The following is a 20,648-nucleotide window of genomic DNA, read 5'->3' as shown; positions in this document are numbered from 1 at the left end:
GCAAAGGAAATTTTTCAATATATGACATTCAGAGAACTAGGTATCATCTGTGGAAATTATGCAAAAACTGTGGTCTGTTTTTTAACAAGTTTTTGCTGAATTAAAAGGATTTCTCATAATCAATAAAATCAAGACATAATGATAACTGATATCATTACACCGTTTGATAATCTGTTTACAACTTGAATATGGTCCATTGTACTAAAGTCACTTTGAAAGCCTGCAAGTTCTTTTGGTTGTGCTAGGTCTAGAATCGTACAAAGCCTATGAGCCCAGACTTCTGTAAACACTTTGTAAACCACCGATAGTAGACTGATTGGTCGGTAGTTAGTCAAGTCTTCTACTTCATATTTTTTATGTATCAGACTTGGGTAGCCTATTTCATTTTCTTGGTACATCACTTTTCTTCAGACATAAAGTAAATAGTTTTGCTAAGATTTTGTAGATCATTTCTCCACCTGCTCTTTTAGAAGTTCAGCTATAATTCCATCTTCCTCTGCAGCGTTTCCATTTTGCAAGCTTTGGATGCTCCACATAACTTATGGTAGAATCTGTGGTACTATTTCAGCTATTTCATAGTTGTCTTCTTCTTCGTTTAATTTGTAATCCTGATATAATACTGAGTAAAAGTCTTCAATTTTTTTTGCTATAGCATATCAATCCCCGGTTATGGTCCCATCTTGTAGTCTGACTGCAACCATCTGTTTATTGCTGTTTGGCTTTTTTTGAGACTACAGTTGTTTTCAATTGTTTGTTGTATGAATTTACAATTTAATTTTCTTCTTTCTTCTGTGATTCATTTTCTGATCGTTTTGCACAATTCACTGCATTCAATTTTATTCTGTAGGTTATATGATTATTTCATTTCTTTTCTGTTTCTTCATAAGCTGTTTTGTTTCTTCAGAAATTTTGCCCTGTTTCTGTTCTATGGTACCAGCTATTTCAAGTGAGCACTGTAAAAGGTTTTAGGTAATAATGTCATTACTTTCTTATGGATCAGCATTTTCATCTATAATAAGATGTTTAAATCTATTGTTCAAGATGGAATATATCTTTTTTTTAATGTTGAGTTTGTGTATACTTATGTTTTGCTTTGATCTTCGAAACATTTTTCTTCTTTCTTTTTGACAGTTTATTTGGATTTTACTGTGTACCATAGGATGGTCACTTCCAATGTGTTTATAACAGAGCAGTCTTGAAAGATGTTTTTTTTTTTATTTTTAAAGACACAAGATTTTTGCTTGTAGTGCAAATAAGCAAACATCTCTAATAATATAAAGATTAAACAGAAATGTGTTTTTAAACACACACCAAATTTTGATCCACTTTTGTTTCTAATTAGTGAAAAAGAAGTATGATAAAACATTCCATGGTATATGCTGCAGAGGCTTCTCTCGCTGAAGAAGCTGTACATGTAAAGAACAAATAGATGTGTGTCTGTGCGCGCGTGCATGCATGAGTCACAGTGAGCTGTGGATACATACACACTAACCCTTTGTCCAATGTAGTTCTCACCCCATTATAAAATGTAACTAGATTACTAAAACAAGACCAGCTTTTAAAACTCCATGCCATCTAGAAACTAATTTTCATCAATACATTATTTACCAATTTCTCCAGCATCTTTGAAACCTACAATGATTAACTGTTTGGCACCACTGTACTGGATCATCCCTTTTATGTAAACTATCTCCCTTCCTTTCCTTTTACTCAGGAACTCTTTCAGTAAAACTCTCACTGAATAATCAAATAAAGGGCATAGTTAGCTCTTTTGCATATCCCTTAATATACATTAAGGATGAAATGTAGTAACATTTCATCCAGTGCCAGAGCCTTATTACATCACACTTGTCGCAAACACTTCACATTCACCAAGTTCTGATCTATTAAACATTTCTAGTATATCTTCCTGCTGTTGTCACTATAGTAGCCTTCTACATTTCCAGCAACGAGGGTCATTCAGCATATGCTCTTCTTTTTTTTGGGGGGGGGGGGTGCACTTATATGAAAATCTCCCTTGCATTACACTGACCTACCCTGACTACTTTCATATTCCATTTTCTCTTGCTTTACTACATCTATCCCTTTTCTTGCTTGGGCTTTATACAACTGCTGACTATTCTGAATCTTTCATCCATTTATTCCTACTCTGTTTATCCTCCTGATTCTAGGTATGCAGTCTCATTAGTTAAACAATCTTAAACAGAATCTGTCAGGCAATGTTGAGCTCTTTCTCCATATAGTTCTTAATGCACTCAAACTTTCTCCTTAGCCTATCATAACCTCCCACAGTAGTTACATATATCCTCTTTACTCAAAACCTACAAGATAACATAGACACCACCGAACATCATATTCTGAATACTATTAAGTTGCATAGTGTCTTGTTCCCTTATCAAATGTTACATTAGTTAAATTTTTAAAAACAAAATCTCCTTCCAGAAACATTTTCTATACTTCCACATGCTCTTTCTTATTGTCAATTAATGCCACAATAGTTAAAACCTGCTGAGATTATCATGCTCAGCTTACCAGCTAATACTGTTTGTTTATCTATTTCATAGTCTTAACAGGCTTACAGCAACAGTCCAAGTAATATTGCAACCTGTTCATTTTATTCTACACCACACAGTGTAGAATAAAATTTTACTAATAAATATATATTAAATAAATATTATTAATAACTGTGTAGAAAAGTTTCTGACAAATGTTCTAATGTATTAAACTAACCTGAATGATCTGGAAAAGCATTTTGGCTTCAATTCCATAATTTATTTTGTTGTCCACCTGGGAACTACATTTTTCTTTCTGTTTACTATTATTACCTTGAATTCTGCAAGAATGAAATATAACAAATGCTGATTATATTAAAAACCCAAGGATACATAATACAATTTCACAAATATATGCAGCAGCGTATAATTACCCAATATTACTGTATTGTCTTTAATGCTCATGTAACTCATTAAAATACTGCTTATTTCAGGATATTAGACAGATTGAAGCCATTGCATTCTTAGACTTGGAGTTTTCAGAATAAGTAAAGAAATGATCATACAATCACAGAAAAAAAATTGCATTTCATAATACATTCTTGTATAGTGATACTATTCATTATCAGAAGTTAATAGGGTTACTTTGATACTGAATGAAGAGCAATTTTTAATGACAAAGTTAAATTTGCCGTTAACAATTTTGAAATTTTTAAAGGCAAATTTTATATTGGATATTTTTTCTCATCAGAAAATAAGCTCCACAGCTTCTCACAAATCTATATATATATATATTCTTTCACAACTCTGAGAAAACCACTTCAGCAGTTTTATTATTATTATGGGCACCTCCATGGAGTTAGCAGATTCATCACAGAAGCTTTACACTACGCTAATCACTATTCACATTATGCTTATCATATCTCTTCTTAAACTCATTCATTGTCAGAACACTTACAACTACCTCTGGCAATCATTCCAGTCATTCACCACTCACCAAGCAAAAAAATCTAGTCCTCACACCTTTACTAACTACACTCTTACATAACTTCAAGGGGGGGGGGGTGATCCTAAGCTCTCTACTTGTCATATATTGAAAATTTTCTTTTACATTGATTTTTAAGAAACCTTTGGTTACATAAGGTTCTATCATGTTTCTTCTTTTACAAGTATTAGATAAACTTTGGAACTTACACAACTTCAATCTATCTTCACTAATCTTTCACACTATCATCATCACACATGCATCCTCTCCACTGCCTTGTTGTCCCAAAAAAAAAAAAAAAAAAAAAAGAAAAAAAAGTGACCAAATCTGTGCATAATAAAGATGCAGCAATCACTTCCTTATAAAGAAGGATAATAACATTAAGTCTATTTACATTCAAGTAATCCTCTGATATATTAGAGAGAGAGAGTACAAAGGAGAGTGTTAAAAATGATATTATTATTATCACCCAAGACTCCATGTAGTCAAAGACTCATCTAGGAGGTCCTATTAACATACACACAGCTCGTCATACCATGCTTTAAACACACTCAAATTCTCTGCAGACACACCACTCTCAGGCAAGACATTCCAATCATTCACAACTCTGCATGCAAAAAACCTGCTTCTCACTTCCCTGCTCACACCCTCTTTATACAGTTTCCAGGGGATGACCTCAGGTTCTCCCCTGATCTCCCTCTGTTTTCAGTAGAACCTCTCCTACATTGATCTTATAACAACTCCTTACTAACTTGTAGATCTCTATCATATCTCCCCCTCTTCCTCTTATCCACTAAACTCTGTAAATTGAATCTTCTCAATCTTTCCTCATATTCAATATTCCAGAGGTCAGAAACTACCTTAGTCAGTTGCCTCTGGACCCTTTCTAACATCTCTTCATCCTTTTGAAAATTATATGACCAAATCTGAGCACAGTAGTCCCTGTGTGGCCTAATCAAAGCCTTATACAATGGAACAAGAATCTCCCTACTTCTACAAGTCAGTGTCCTCGGCATCATTCCCAGAAGTCTTTGTGTTGTCTTCACAATTTTGGCCCTAAATTTCAGATCCTTATCCAATATCACCCCACGATCTCTTATTTCTTCCACCTTAGACATATATCCCATCTTTTTATTCCCCAAATTTTAAAACCTTACATTTTGCAACATTGAACTCGCATCCCCATTCCCGTGCCCAGTCACTCAATTTATTCAAGTCTTCTTGTAAGGCCACATCACATACACTTCATGGTTCGTCCCAACTTTGCATCATCTGCTGAATATCTCCATCCAAATCTTTGCTAATATCATTGATATACAAGTTAAACAGTAACGGCCCTAAAACAGACCCCTGAGGCACACCGCTAGTGACTTTCCTTTTCCTGGATACTGCTCCCCCATACACAACTTGCTGATACCTATCAGATAGAAAGTCTCTAATCCAATGCATTAATCTAATATCCAACCCCATCTGCTCTAGTTTGACTATCAACTTATGCAGTAATCTATCAAAAGCCTTTGCAAAATCTAAGTATATTACTGTGTATCCCTCTTCTCTGTCCAAGGAAGCAGTCACTTTATTGTAATAAGTAGATTACTAAAGCATGACCTCCCTTTAGCAAATGCATGCTGTCCATCAAAGATAATACCATTGTTGTCAACCCAATTCTGGATCCTAGTTCTCACAAGCTTCTCCAACAACTTAACCACAACTCCTGACACACAGATAGGCCTATAATTTGATGCTTGAGTTCTGTCACCTCCCTTATGAAGCAGCATAATCTTGCCTTCCTTCCACTCCTTAGGAACTTGACCCAATTCAAGACTCATATTAAAAAAATATGTCACATTCCTTCAGAAAACATGGTGATATATTATCAAGTCCCACAGCCTTATTAACATCTAATTTGCTCAACTCCCCATACACATCTTGCTCACTTACAGTCAGTCTCTCCTCCCCATCATCAACTGCTCTCGATCTCTCCATGAAGTCACATTCGCAAGACTGAAAGACTTTTATGAACTGCTCATTAAGTATCTCCACTACATCTTCCACAACAGCTGTCTTTATACCATTTTCTCCCATCAATATCATCCTTCCATAATCATTCTTTTTTTTGCTGGCTACATATCGAAAGAATTTCTTAGGATTCTTTTTGCCTTCATTAGCTAACTGCTGTTCATACCTCACTTTTGCTACCAACCTTGTCTTTGTAATCCTCATGAAATTGGTCATGGAATTCACACCTACCATATTTAACCTTCTGACCCTTTGAATACATTTAGACATTGCTTCTACTAGATAGTTCTTGAAAATCCTCCAAGCTGCATTGACCTCTTTTCCAGCTAACTCCTCCTCATTCCATGATACACCTGCAAGCTGTCTCCTGAGCTCTTTATAATCAACCCCTTGTGGTTCCATATACCCCTTTCTCAGAGGTCTTCATACTGCTGGTAACCACCCAGGTAATCACCTCAAGGTGACTCTCACCAATTGGTGGGTGATTAGATACCTCATTTATAATTACACCCTCTGATGAGATGATCAAATCCAAGACCCTCAATCATTGTGTGCCCTCTGTTACACACTGTCTGAGGTAATTGTGCCTAAAAAACCTTAAGAAACTAATTTTCTTTACTTCCAGTTGTTATCTCATCCTTCCAGTCTATATTGGCATAATTAAAATTGCCCATAATGATCATCATTTTCTTATTTGCTTGGCTAATTTGATTATACATTTCATAGTCACTACCATCCACATTAACAGGTCTATAACACATCCAACCAAGTATTTCATTCTATTCACCTCTATCTTAAACCATACTACCTCAAAACCACTGGCACTATTTCCCTCTTGCATCTCCACTTTGTATATGGACATAACTCTTTCTCTATCATCAATAGCACTCTCCCTCCCTTTTTACCCTTTCTATCCTCACGAAACACATCATACCCTTCCATCTCTATTCCTGTCAGGATGTCGTCCTCATCTAACCATGTCTCACTTATTCCAACAAATATCAGGATTTAACACTATCATTTTGCAATATGCTCTACCGCGCGGTTAGCCTAGTGGCTTTGCGCTTCACAACCATATGCCTGGGGAAGGAGTGTCCCAGGTTCGATTCCCGTTGTAGACGTGAGGAATTTGAGGATCTTCCTCAGGCATAGTCAAGTTAGCCGGTCTTGGGCGCGGTCAGTAGGGTTTTTTCCGCCAGTTTATCTGGCGTTTTTCATCCCGCAAACAGGCAAACCGGCCCCATGAACATACGCCTCTACAGTCAAAAATATATTCCCCCAGCGGCAGACCAGGCGACGGGTCGGTTGGGAGTAGTACTAACAAGAAGTCGCATCTAAAAGTAACACGTGGACCCTGCATGGGAAGCGGGAATAACGCGTAGTAGAAGAAGAATTTTGCAATATGCTCTCTGAATTTCAACTCTGCCCACCATCACTTTCAAATCCTCAGCCTTATCAATTTCTGGCAATCCAGCAGCATCAATGTAATACACAGCAGGTAATGTTCTTTCATCCAGAAGTAAATAATCTTAAAATTTTCCACATTAACTCGGCAACTATTATCTTTTGCCCATACCAATGTATTTAAATCATCCCTGAACATCACTTTTATTAACTATTCCCTTTCTTTAGATTTGCATCATTGGCAAACAACTGAAATTTATATACAAATTAACCAATAGTGGCTCTAGTGCAGAGACACAGTGGCTAGTGGAGTGCCACTCTCATTCTCCTAAATTTTGTTTCACCACAAGTTATTCTCTGGTGTTTTTTCTTGTCTGTCCATCAGCCATGCTCCCCCCACCGCAATTCATGCACAAGCTTCATATCCATTCTCATTTGCTTTAACGTATGTAACAGTTTTCTTCTATGCCATTCCAAAATCCAGCGTAATATGGTGTATTTGCATTCCTCTTATCCAAATCAGCTATCACTATCATAATACTAAGGTAGGACCTGCCTTTTACAAAGTCAAACTTTTCCACTAAACAGTATATCAATGTCATCCACCATACCTGAATTATTTCTTTCCAGTGCCAGAACTAAGACTTAGATTAAACAACTTGGTCAGAGGCATTGACAATTCTCTTGCATGCTCTCATAGCACACAGGCCGATATGCATCCACTCCCAATATGCTGTATTCACATTGATATTTTTGAATATGCTCAGCACTTCCAGTTCATCTATTTCAATTCTCACATCAGTGTCCATCACAGCAATACCTCCACCTGGACAATAACACTTTTAGAAAAAGATTACTTTATATCTCGACTATTTCTCTATTGTTATTTTCCTACCACCAGCATTAAATATATCCTTCTATAATCATTCTTTCTCATATTTGCTAAAAATATGAGAAAATCTTTGGCATTTACTTTGGCCTGCTTAACTAATTTGCTCTCATAATCTGATTTAGCTTTCTTCCCATGCTGGTCACCAATCTTGCTTGCACTTTGCACTACTTTTGGCATGCTAATCACTTTTTTATTTATATTCCCTCATGTTTTCTTTTCTTGTATCTCCTGCTTTATGATGCTGCTCAATTATTTAACTTCCACTTAGTTTATTCTCCTGATTCTGGATGTGCAGTCTGATATTGCTTTGCTCAAATCCCACACTATTCCCATGCAGTATTGACATTCAACCACTGTAACTTTTTATGCCATCGGGTTGCTCCAAGTTGCTAGATTCCTAAGTTTATCATAATTGGCAGCATTGCAGTCCCGCTCCCAGGACAAGATTGCATGGCTACTTTCTCTGATGGGGGGATGGCTACCCCTTGGTACATCTATCTTTTGATGCTATTACCAGATTCAGCTCTCTTAAATTTCAGGTTTTCTCCATCCCATGCTGTTTCATGTAATTATTCCTTAATAACTGTGTGAATTCCATTTCAGTCTTGTCATGTACCTTTTCCTTCCTCCGGCCTATATCCCAATAGTTGGCGTCTCCCATAATAACTGACCCATAGCACTCATTGTGCTAGTCTCTGATAAATAACATCCACATCATTTTGTACTCCTTCCCCCACCCACAAGGCTGTTATCTCCAACCAGATTGCTTCAAATGAACAGTCATCCTTAATCTTTGGATACCATCTATAATACTCATTTGATTCCATTCTCTCTATTCTTCCTGGAAATGAATACAGTTTATATTCTGTTCCTATAATTAAGCCATCTTCTGTCAAACAAGTCTCACTGATGATTCTATTTTGCCAAATCAAGCTGCCCAATGCCAAAAAACTTCTCTCCTTTATTTCTAATGCTTTAGCATTCATATGAATGCATTTTAACATCCCTTTAGATCAACAATTACCTTACAGTGATGTAATACTAACTCACTCAGACCTGAAACCTGGGAAATTATACTCAGCAATTCATGATCATTTATGCATTCATAAACATTTATCACAGGGGTCACCAGACCCACACCTGACTGCACTCTCCTAACATTTCATTATTTTACATTTCCAATCTCACTAAATAACAATTTCTAAAAACCTCTAACTACCAAAACCTGAAATGGAAGTAGGGTTTCCTTGACTATTTTTCTGTTACCAGGACATGAGGTGTGTGTATATATATATATATATATATATATGATCCACACACTAAAGGCCAAAAGACCTATAGCACATCAGAGATGTGTGGGCACAAGGAATAGAAAAAAAGAGGAATCTGTTCACATTTTGCTTGAACAGCTGAAGTTGTAATCTTTGGGGAAGGCAAAGTGGGGGGGGGGGGGGGGAACTGTTCCAAAGGACAGAAGTAGATGGAATAAAAGAGGAAGCAGTGAAATTGTTTCAGTGAGTTTTTAAGGTGGACTATAAAATGAGGTTGGTTAGCAGAGGCTCTTTGTTCTAATGATTTTGGAGAGGAGAGTGGAGAAATAATAGTGGCCAATTCAGTAAAGTACTGTCCATGAAAGTATCTGTAGAAGAGGCATGATGCAGAAACTGAACATCTGTAAGACAGGGATTGAAGTGGGTTTGTGAGAGAGAGAGAGAGGAGAGAGAGAGAGGGAGAGGGGGGGGGGGCAGTCATTAGCCAGATTGCTTTCTGCTGAATAGAATTGAGCAATCTTAGAGAGGATTTTGATGAATCACCCCAAATATGGGAGCAATATTCCATGGCACGGTGGATTTGGGCTTTGTATACAGTTTGCAGCTGTGAAGGTGTGAAGTAGTGTCTTGTGAGAAAAAGTAAGTGCAGGTCAATCCATGAAGAGAAATCTGATCGTATTTGGTGGATATCACAGTATTACTGAAGGTAGCGGGAGGGAGGAGTAAGCACTTTCTTGCAAGAGATCAAAAAGAGATCAACTGATTTTTGGTGGCATTGAAGTTTACAAGGTTGTACTTGTTCCACTGGGATGTAGCTAGGAGACCTGAGTTCAGGTCCCTAGTCATGGTAGATCTTGAGGATTCTAATACTTGTGCACTACAAGATTTGTTGAATGAAAAAGATAAATGGAGTGTGGTGTCATCGGCAAAATTATGGATAGGATTATCAGTCTGTGAGAACAGGTCATTTACATACAAGAGGAGGAGAGAATACTTACTCCTGCATTGGTGGGGAAATCTGAGGAGAGTAAACCATTGACCATGACACGTAGTGTGTGTGACCAGTGAGAAAGCTGGCGATCCAGTTGCAGAGTAAGGCAGACAATAGGACGATAGTTTGTTAAGTAGGCTCCTGTTACAAACACATTAAAATACCTTTGAAATGTTGAGGGTAACCATGAGTCTATAGAGAGATAGGTAGAACAATCTAGAAGTAAGGCGACAAGCTTACTTGAGTAATCTGATTGGTTTAAAACCACAGTATCATTTCCCTTATGCACTTTGGTAATTACTATTTTGTTGTTGCTTTTAATTTCTGCAAAGAAATTTAAAGTTAGTAGCTGAATGGAGGAACTTTTTCTAAGCCTTTCTTGGACCAGTTCCCGAGTTAGTGGATCTCTGGCATGGGCAAGCGTGTTTTTTTGTCCCAGAAACTCAGGTTTTTCATCCCATAAACTCAAGAAAATCGACTGTAGAACTCACATTATTTCAGACAGTAAAATATCCTGTAATGGTTAGAGGGTCAGGTAACAAGAAATGGCAGCACTTGTTTGCTCATCTCTTGGTGTGCCTGTAATTAGTGATAAACATGGGACAGCTATCTCTGATTGGCTACCGGTGGAGATTGAATTGCTCAGTCTCCATAAGCTAGATAGGGTTTAAAGGCCTTACTTACTCCCTATAAGGAAATAAAAGGCATTAGCTTATTTATTTATTTTATAAAAGTTATCAAAGAAATTAAAAGATAATCTATAAATTAAATTTGGCTTGAACACTGTCATGTATATAAGACTGTCTTAGTGTTTTGACTCAGTTTTTTCTTATTCCATATAAATTTATTCAGCTGACTTCCTATCATACCAGCTTTACTAATTCTGTTGTCTATTTCCATATTTACTAAATGTCTAATATCGCTTTACATATCCCTTATTTCATTTCTCACTTTGAAAAACTCTTTCTTCAAATCTTGCATTCTAGGCAATTTCACTCTGTCACTCCCATAGTCTCACACCCCTCTCATTCTTTCATTTCTTCATTCATATTTCCTTTTGTTTCCATATCACTTTTGTTTCTTCATTCGTATGCTCTTTCACTCTCTCAGTATTGCTAGCCTTTGTCCTGTTATTTACATGTTCTCTTGTACCCACATTATGATAACTTTCATTCCTTCAGTATGTTTTGCATTCACTGATAACTCATGATCTAACAGAATATTGCTATCCCTTATCTACAAATCCATACCTTTTCTCATTTCCTGTTCCGTCTCTCCACTAACACATCTTTCATATTCCGCCCTGCATACATGTTGCATTCACAACATTGAGCCATTTCTGAAAAATCTATATAGATTTTTATATATAGGTAATAGAATTTGATCTTCATGCTGCATGGCATGCTGATCATGTTCATACTGCCGTTTTGTTTCATTCAAGGCAAATTTAGTAAACAAAAGTCAGTGACAAAATTCACAAATCCAACAATCATGCAGTAACATTAAAGCATCAAAAATAAACAATTATACTAAAATGAAAGCAATATAGACAATTATTACACAAAATAGTACTTATCTTTTCCAAAGCTCTTTTATCAGATATGCTGAAGTATCAAGGAAAAAGGAATTTAAGTTGAATTATAAGGCAGGTGATTACAAGAATCTTAGAAATCCACTTGGGATAGTTCCATGGATTTAGTGAATTTAGAGGAATTTGTGAATAGGAACTAATGAAGAAATATTTATCAGCAGCAATGTAAAGATATATGAGAAGGGGATGGGGGAAGCTGAAGGGATGGGGGAGGAGCTGATAAGTTCTGATAAACACCTAGAACAAAAATGATATGGTTTGTGCAACAGAAATTATGCTATATATATTCCCCACAAAGTGTTATACACTTGTTACAATGCTGCTGTTGTATCATTTGCATCTGAGAAAAAAAGTTTTTCCCTTGTTGCACAAACCATTCCATTTTTGTTCTAAGTGTTTATTACAACTTTTCAGCTCCCCCCCCCCACACATACATATACCTCAAACTCAGTTGAGAACACAGTTTAGTGTAATGTGGATAACTAACGAATCAAATGGGGAACTGCAAATGAAAAAATAGGTTGTGGAAGAAGTATAAAGAAGGGGATGGAGAGCAGTTGCATGAGGAATATACGACTCAGGACAGGAATGAAGACAAAAACTGGAATACAAGAAAAGATACGTTTTGTGATCCAAGGAAAATACTAAGGAATTCTTTTGTTACGTGGTTGGCCTGGTAGTTAGTGTATCCACTCTCCAACCAATACTGACTTGTGTATGGATGTTTGTGATTGTATTTAGGTGGGAGATGAATTACAGTGTCCAGTGTGAAACCACTGCCTCACTTACTGCAGGCCTGAAGTGCCTTGAAAAAGTTCCATGTCTGATTTCCAAAGCAAAAAAAAAATATATATATATATATACACACACACACACACACACATACGAGAGTGGTCTGAAAATTTCTCAGTCTCGACCATAGATGGTAACACTATCAGCAAGATTTTTTTCTAAATTGGTACATCTGTCATAAGCATCCACGTGAAATTGCAAGTCATTCTATCAAGTAGTTTGTTTTATACAGCTGTCTGAAGCAAAAGTGTTGTCTGAATCCCTTGAAATGGATAAAATTGAGTATCATGCGGTTCTAAAATTCTTTGTAAAAGAAGGTTTAACATTCGAAGAAATTCATTCGAAGTTCATAAAAGTTCATGAGCACTCTTCTCCTTCCTTTTCGACAATTAAGAAATGGACTGCTGAGTTTAAACATTACTGTATCAGCCTTGAAGATGATCCACATGAAGGACATCCAAATAGTGTAACAACACCAGAATTCATTGTCAAGTGCACGATATGGTATTGAATGACCGGCGAGTCAAAGTGTGCGAAATTGCTGAGACTATACGCATTTCAAAACAACACGTAGGATATATTTTGCATGAAGAACTACATATGAAAAAGCTTTGCACAAGATGGGTACTGCACTTGCTCACAGCAGATCAAAAACACACTCGCATGAAAATCTCTGAACAGTGCTTGGAGAGTTTTAATAAGAATAAAACTGATGTTGTGCATTGATTTATTACTATGGATTAGACTTGGATTCACCATTACACACCAGAATCCAAATAGCAGTCAAAACAGTGGACAGAATCCAGTTGTTCAGCACCAAAGGAGAAAAACTCAGTTCCATCAGCAGGAAGGGTCATGGCATCGGCGTTGTGGAATGCTAAAGGCATTTTGTTTATTAATTATCTTGAAAAGGAGTAAAACAATAACTGGGGAATATTATTTCGATCTTTTAACCAGACTAGATGAAAAAATTCATGAGAAAGGCATGGTGGTTTGCAGAAGGAAAAAAATCATCTTTCATCAGAACAATGCATCTGCCCACAAAAGTGTTTTGGCAATGGGAAAATTAAGGGAGCTGCACTATGAATTGTTGGAACATCCCCCCCTATTCCCCAGATTTGGCTCCCTCTGACTTCTATCTCTGCCCAAAACTAAAGCTCTTCTTCTCTGGTCAGCATTTTTCTTCGAATGAAGAGGTGATTGCAGCTGTAGAGGGGGGGGGGGGGGCATTTTGCCGATCTTGCTGAGAACTACTACAGGGATGGGATAATGGCACTGGAGCATCACTGGAATAAATGTATTGGTCTTAAGGGAGATTATGTTGAAAAATAAAAATAATTTTGAAATTATAAATTCGTTTTTTTCATTGTTAGACTGAGAACGTTTTCAGACCACCCTCATATGTATGTATGTATATATATATATAATTAATTAATACAAAATAGAAATAAAATTCTTAGCCCAACCACAGTACAAATGTACTATATGTTTATTGGGGAAAAAAAAATCTTTTGTGGATGAGAACTACATAAAAAAAAAAAAGTAGGAAGAGAAATGAGTGTGGAATGATGACACCATTAGAAGAAAATGGGAGTGGCTGATGCAGAATACATAGTAACATTGTTTAATGATCATTTTATTGGCATATTTTGTCCTGGAAAAGAAAGTTTCACTACTAGAGAGAGAGATGAAGAGGGTTCAAGGTTTAGAAATGCATGAGGTGTGTGTGTGTGTGTGTGTTACAAAATGATAAGTAGTCTGAATGTCAATAATGCAGTGGAACTGGGTGAGATTTCACCATGTTTTATGAGAATATGCTAATGAACTGACAGCTCTATTGACAGATTTTCAATGAGAGTCTGATTATGGGAAAGGTGCCTAAGGATGGTAAAATAGTGCCATTGTATAAGGTTGGCGGCAGAATGGTAGTTCAAACTATAAATGCAGTTGTTAAGAATTTGGAGAAATTAGTGAAAGATCATACACAGCATGGCTTTATTAAGAAATGCTGTTGTTTAAATAATTGGATTGCCTTTTATAATAATGTAACAAGAGAAGTTGACAAGGAAAAGGTATATTTATGCTTTTTTTTTTTTTTTTTTTTTTTTACAAAGGCATTTGACACAGTGTGCTACTTAATAAGTTGATATATAAGTTACAACATGTGACTTTAAGTATCAGGTTAATAAATTAGATTGGAGATTAGCTGTATATAAGAGGGAGTGGTGTCAATCAGGCAGAAAGTCTCAGGTGGGGTTACACAGGTACTGGGATCTGTTTAACCTTCTCATCAATGACATTTTCAGTGGATTGCAGAGGGATATTCAGTTCTTTTCAAATGATTAGGCTGTGGAAAGATTATTATTATTAATAGTGCTGATGTATTGGCCTTTCCAAAGGATCTGAATAAGCTACACAGATGGACAAATGAATGGGAATTTCAGTTTAATACAATTAAATGTAAGATCTTGAAATGGGTATCCAGAAGAAGCAGATGAAGCAAGGGATCTTGGAGTGACTAATAGGTACTTTGAAATTGGGGGGGGGGGCATTGCAAAGGTGGTAAAGGTAATCCATAGGATTGCTACAATACTGAGAAAATACTGACCATTCCATTGTGTAAAACTCTCTGATCAGCCCATATCTGAATTACTGTACTTAGATCTAGTCACCATGATTTGTTTGAATATATGAGGATTGTACAGGGTTAGTTATGAGAACAAACTCTGTAGAATTTGATGGACAGAAGACAAAGAGGTAATTGAGACATTTAATCTGTTGAGAGGTAGACTGGCATGGGAAGAGGTTTCATATGGTAGAAAAAGGGATCATTTCTGATAGCTGCAAATGGAAGTGGTGAAAATAGTGTGAGAAGTTTTTTTTTTTTTTCATGGAGGGCAGTTAGACTGTGGAATGTGTTACCTAATAGAGTAGTGAGAGCATGAATAGTGGATGGGTTTAAGAAGTTGAGATATACTTTGTGTAGTCTAAGATGGGCCTCCTTCGATGAGCATTATGACTCCATGGAGATCCTGAATATAATAATAAGAATCCTGAATAATAGAATGTTAAAAAAAAAAAAAAAAATTATGAACAGAAAACCTGTAATATGCATGACTAGTGACTAGCAACTCACAATGCATTGCCCATTTCAAGTAATTTGTTGTCAGACTACACGAAAAAAACAACAGCTAAGAAACATATGATATTAATTAGATTTATGGGAAGCAATATTACTTATCAACTATAAGTTGAGCACAGCACATTAAGAGAAAGATTGCTCTTCCATTCGCACATACATTCGATGTCACAAACATTCCAAAATGTTTGTGACATTACAAATATGACAAAAAATACTGTTGAAGTCTTTCCACCGATTTACTTTTTTAATCTGTGCATATATTATGCATATACAAATACCCTATGCCAAATACTTAGGGTATTTGTATATGCCATGTATATGTGGGTGAGAAGTCACTGGCATAGGGTATTTGTACCAAAGGTACAAATACCCTATGCCAGTGACCTCTCACCCACTGCTGGTGCATTTCCATTACATCCTTGTAATCTCAACAACAGCCTCTCCCACTTCTTTTCATCAAGGAATTTTTACAACAAAATTGTTAAGATAAGTATTCATCTATATAAATTATATATATACTAAACTTATAAGAATAATAACACATTTAGAATTAAAGTTTTTAATATTACATAAAAAACATATGTAATAGTTACATAAGTTATGTTATAGTTATATAAAAAAATATTACCACATAAAAATAAATACATCACAAATTTGAAATTGCAATCACTACAATATTATTACCATCGCATGATTTTTTTTTTTCTAATTAGATGATATGCTAACAGAGAGAGAGAGATCATGTATGGTACATTACTATGGTGATTTTAAAAATAGTAAGCTATTCTACCTTCTAATAGTAATATCAGCAAAGTATCAGAATCAGAAAATTGGGATTTTTAATATCTTTCAAGAAATACCTGTATAAAAAATTTACACATTTATATTCATTAGTATCTAATTTACAAATCGGATACCAATAAATGAATTTGGTCCAAACCTTTGCCTACAATTATCACAACATTGTACTGTTCCTCCAATCTTTTCCACTTGTTTGCCTTCTAAATAAGCCAGCAGTGCTTGTCGACGGCAACTGGAAGTATGCAGAAATTTCTGCATTTTGCTCATCATATCCATTTTATGTTGAAGAAAATTGGGATTTTTAATATCTTTCAAGAAATGCCTGTATAAAAAATTTGTACATTTATATTCATTAGTATCTAATTTACAAATCGGATACCATATAAATGAATTTGGTCCAAGTGATAAAATTCAGAAATTTAATTTACATACAATATTTATTTATTTTATCAAAGAATAATCTAATTTCATGTTTAAAAAAAGCAATAAAGAAAAGAATGTGTCTTAAGGTTAACAAATGAGGGTTGCTAGTTTGAAATTGGTTTATATGTGATGTGAAATTTATCACGACACTGTACTGTTCCCCCAGCCTTTTCCACTTTGACTTCTAAATAAGCCAGCTGTGCTTGTCAAAGAAAATGCAATTTTGAGAGATTTTAAAAATGAGGATTTTTAATATCATTAAAAAAAAAATGCCTATATAAAAGAATTACATCTTTACATTCATCAGTATTTAATTTACAAAATTAGATACAAATAAATGAATTATGTCCAAGTGATAGAATTCAAAAATTCAATTTATATGCAGTATTCATTTATTTTATGAAAGATAATCTAATTTCATGTATCTAAAATAAATAAATATTGTACAAAAGGATTGTATAACAACATGTTTGCCAAAATATTATTATTATTCCTAATTAGCTTTTAATGAGTTGATTGCTGCTAGTTCTGTTTTTGGAAGAGTGCTACATATGGCTTTCTTTTCATTCAAAACAAATTTCATCAGCTATATTATTTGGAAGAGACTTAATGCCCCTTTCTATGTGGTATATAACATTCAGTTTATTAACAGTTCTAGGTGCTACTGCAAAGTTTAAGCCTTTATTAAGTAAATGCAAGTTCACTGTTATTTTGGGTGTGGCTAGATAGGTTGATCACATGAACATTGACTGCATGTGGTTGGTCACTCCTTGTCACATTTGTTTGTTGTTCACTGTTAGAGCTATTTGCTGGTGAAGAGATATCCTGATTAATCAGATTCATATGATTAGCATTCAAATTTCGCTGTTGTTTAAAAATATGAAATTTATCCTTAAGTTCTTTTTTATTACTTTCCAGAATATGTTTAGCTGAATTTCATATTTTAAAACAATGGCAAAATTTGAATGTCATAAAAAGAAAGTCATAAGTAGCAATCTTACAAAAACAGAACTAAGCAGACAAGTCATTAAAACTTAATCAGGATATTTTTTTTTTTTAAAATGCATTAATCAGGATATAATTGTAACAAAATTAGACAAAGATCCTTAACAGATCAACTTACATTTATCAGATGAATCAACTAGTCTCTGATAACAGCACTTATCAACTTGTGAAATATAATCCGACTAACAAGATTAAGAAAAAACACTGTGAAATTACTTAAATCTGTGATTTCTTGGGCATTGGACACTGTTAAAAAAATTTTACCCCCTTACTCCCCTTCTCTCAGAATATATGGTGTTCCCAAGGTACACAAACATAAATCCTGCTTTGGTTGATATTTGAGGATATAGACGGCCCATGTTATTGCCTAGCCAAGAAATTAGCATCAACACTCAAGGAGTTGGTAGGTCATTCCCTCTCCTATATAAAGAATACACAATACTTCATAAACAAAATTAAAAACATAACACTCGGCAAAAGATTATTTATTAGTCAGTTTTGATGTTTCTGTCCTTTTCACAAATGTCCCAATTAGTGACACAATTCTTCTCTTACAGAACAAATTTTCACCCAACATTACAGCTCTCTCTTTGTCCACATACTATGTTCCAGTTACTTTGTGTGGCAAAATAATTTTTAGCTACAAAAAGAAGGAATGGCCATGGGCTCACCACTATCCTCCCCAAATGCTAACTTTCATATGAAAGCTTTGGAGCAATCTGCTCTACATTCCTTTACTTTAAAACCTACAGGTTGGCTTAGATATGTTGACGATGTTATCTGGCCACAAGGCTGCCAAACATTAAACACCTTCCTCAGCCACCTGAACAAACAACATGAGCACATACAATTTAGTATTGAAATGAAAAATCAGAACTCACTTTCTCACCTGGATACACTTGGTCACACGTCTTCCCTTAGGTAGACTTTACTTCACTGTTTACCGCAAGCCTACACATACCAGTCAATATACACATGCACACTGATATCACCACCCTTCGCCAAAACTTGGAAGCATTAACACCCTCAAAAATAGAGTTATAACAATTTGCTCTAATGAACAAGCTCTTAAACAGGAATTACAAATTATTTGGAATACGTTTATAAATAATGGCTATAGCAAAAATACATAACATATGAGGGTGGTCTGAAAAGTTCTCAGCCTCGACCATAGATGGCAACACTCTCAACAAGATTTTTTTCCCTAAGTTGGTACATCTGTCATAAGCATCCATGTGAAATTGCAAGTCATTCTATCAACCAGTTTGTTTATACAGCTGTCTGAAGCAAAGATGTTGTCTGAATCCCTTGAAATGGATAAAATTGAGTATTGTGTAGTATAAAATTCTTTGTAAAAGAAGGTTTAACGGCAAAAGAAATTCATTTGAAGTTCATAAAAGTTCATGGGCGCTCCTCTCCTTTGTTTTCGACAATTAAGAAATGGGCTGCTGAGTTTAAACATGGCCGTACCAGCCTTGAAGATGATCCACGTGAAGGATGTCCAAAAAGTGTAACAACACCAGAAATCACTAATCAAGTGCACGATGTGGTATTGAATGACCAGTGAGTCAAAGTGCGTGAAATTGGGCTATGGGCATTTCAAAACAATGTGTAGGATATATTTTGCATGAAGAATTACAAATGAAAAAGCTTTGCACAAGATGGGTGCTGCACTTGCTCACCACAGATCAAAAACGCACTCGCATGAAAATCTCTGAACAGTGCTTGGAGAGTTTTAACAAAATAAAACTGAATTTGTGCATTGATTTATTACTACGAATGAGACTTGGATTCACCATTACACACCAGAATCCAAATAGCAGTCAAAACAGTGGACAGAATCCAGTTGTTCAGTGCCAAAGGAGAAAAACTCAGTTCCATCAGCAGGAAGGGTCATGGCATCGGCGTTGTGGAATGCTAAAGGCATTTTGTTTATTAATTATCTTGAAAAGGAGTAAAACAATAACTGGGGAATATTATTTCGATCTTTTAACCAGACTAGATGAAAAAATTCATGAGAAAGGCATGGTGGTTTGCAGAAGGAAAAAAATCATCTTTCATCAGAACAATGCACCTGCCTACAAAAGTGTTTTGGCAATGGGAAAATTAAGGGAGCTGAACTATGAATTGTTGGAACATCCCCCCCCTATTCCCCAGATTTCGCTCCTTCTGACTTCTATCTCTTTTCAAAACTAAACTCTTCCTCGCTGGTCAGCATTTTTCTTCGAATCAAGAAGTGATTGCAGCTGTAGATGGGTATTTTGCAGATCTTACTGAGAAGCACTACAGAGACAGGATAATGGTGCTGAAGCATCACTGGAATAAATATATTAGTCTTAGGGTAGATTATGTTGAAAAATAAAAATAATTTTGAAATTATAAATTCGTTTTTTCATTGTTAGAGGGTGGTCTGAAAAGTTCTCAGCCTAACAATGAAAAAACGAATTTATAATTTCAAAATTATTTTTATTTTTCAACATAATCTACCCTAAGACTAATATATTTATTCCAGTGATGCTTCAGCACCATTATCCTGTCCCTGTAGTGCTTCTCAGTAAGATCTGCAAAATACCCATCTACAGCTGCAATCACTTCTTGATTCGAAGAAAAATGCTGACCAGCGAGGAAGAGTTTAGTTTTGAAAAGAGATAGAAGTCAGAAGGAGCGAAATCTGGGGAATAGGGGGGGATGTTCCAACAATTCATAGTTCAGCTCCCTTAATTTTCCCATTGCCAAAACACTTTTGTAGGCAGGTGCATTGTTCTGATGAAAGATGATTTTTTTCCTTCTGCAAACCACCATGCCTTTCTCATGAATGGCATGGTGGTTTGAAAAGCTTA

At 35.6% G+C, this 20,648-nt stretch overlaps 1 protein-coding gene across 1 annotated transcript in view; it reads right to left on the bottom strand.

Annotated features, from left to right (window-relative positions):
• Positions 1–20,648, bottom strand: part of LOC150105464 (bifunctional 3'-5' exonuclease/ATP-dependent helicase WRN-like) — a 370,108-nt gene that overhangs the window by 132,535 nt on the left and 216,925 nt on the right. The window contains exons 16-17 of the mRNA XM_090394834.1: positions 16,520–16,702; positions 2,731–2,833 (exon numbers count right to left, since the gene is read on the bottom strand). Coding sequence (XP_090250960.1) covers positions 2,731–2,833; positions 16,520–16,702 — 286 coding nt within the window. The remainder of the gene's footprint in view (positions 1–2,730; positions 2,834–16,519; positions 16,703–20,648) is intronic.

The sequence above is a fragment of the Typopeltis vanoorti genome, chromosome 6 (genome assembly GCF_054136105.1).
Source record: "Typopeltis vanoorti isolate ZY-2024b chromosome 6, IOZ_Tvanoo_1.0, whole genome shotgun sequence".
NCBI classification, from domain to species: domain Eukaryota; kingdom Metazoa; phylum Arthropoda; class Arachnida; order Uropygi; family Thelyphonidae; genus Typopeltis; species Typopeltis vanoorti.
The sequence above is the reverse complement of the archived record's forward strand: the minus strand, read 5'-3'. Positions and strand labels throughout refer to the sequence as shown.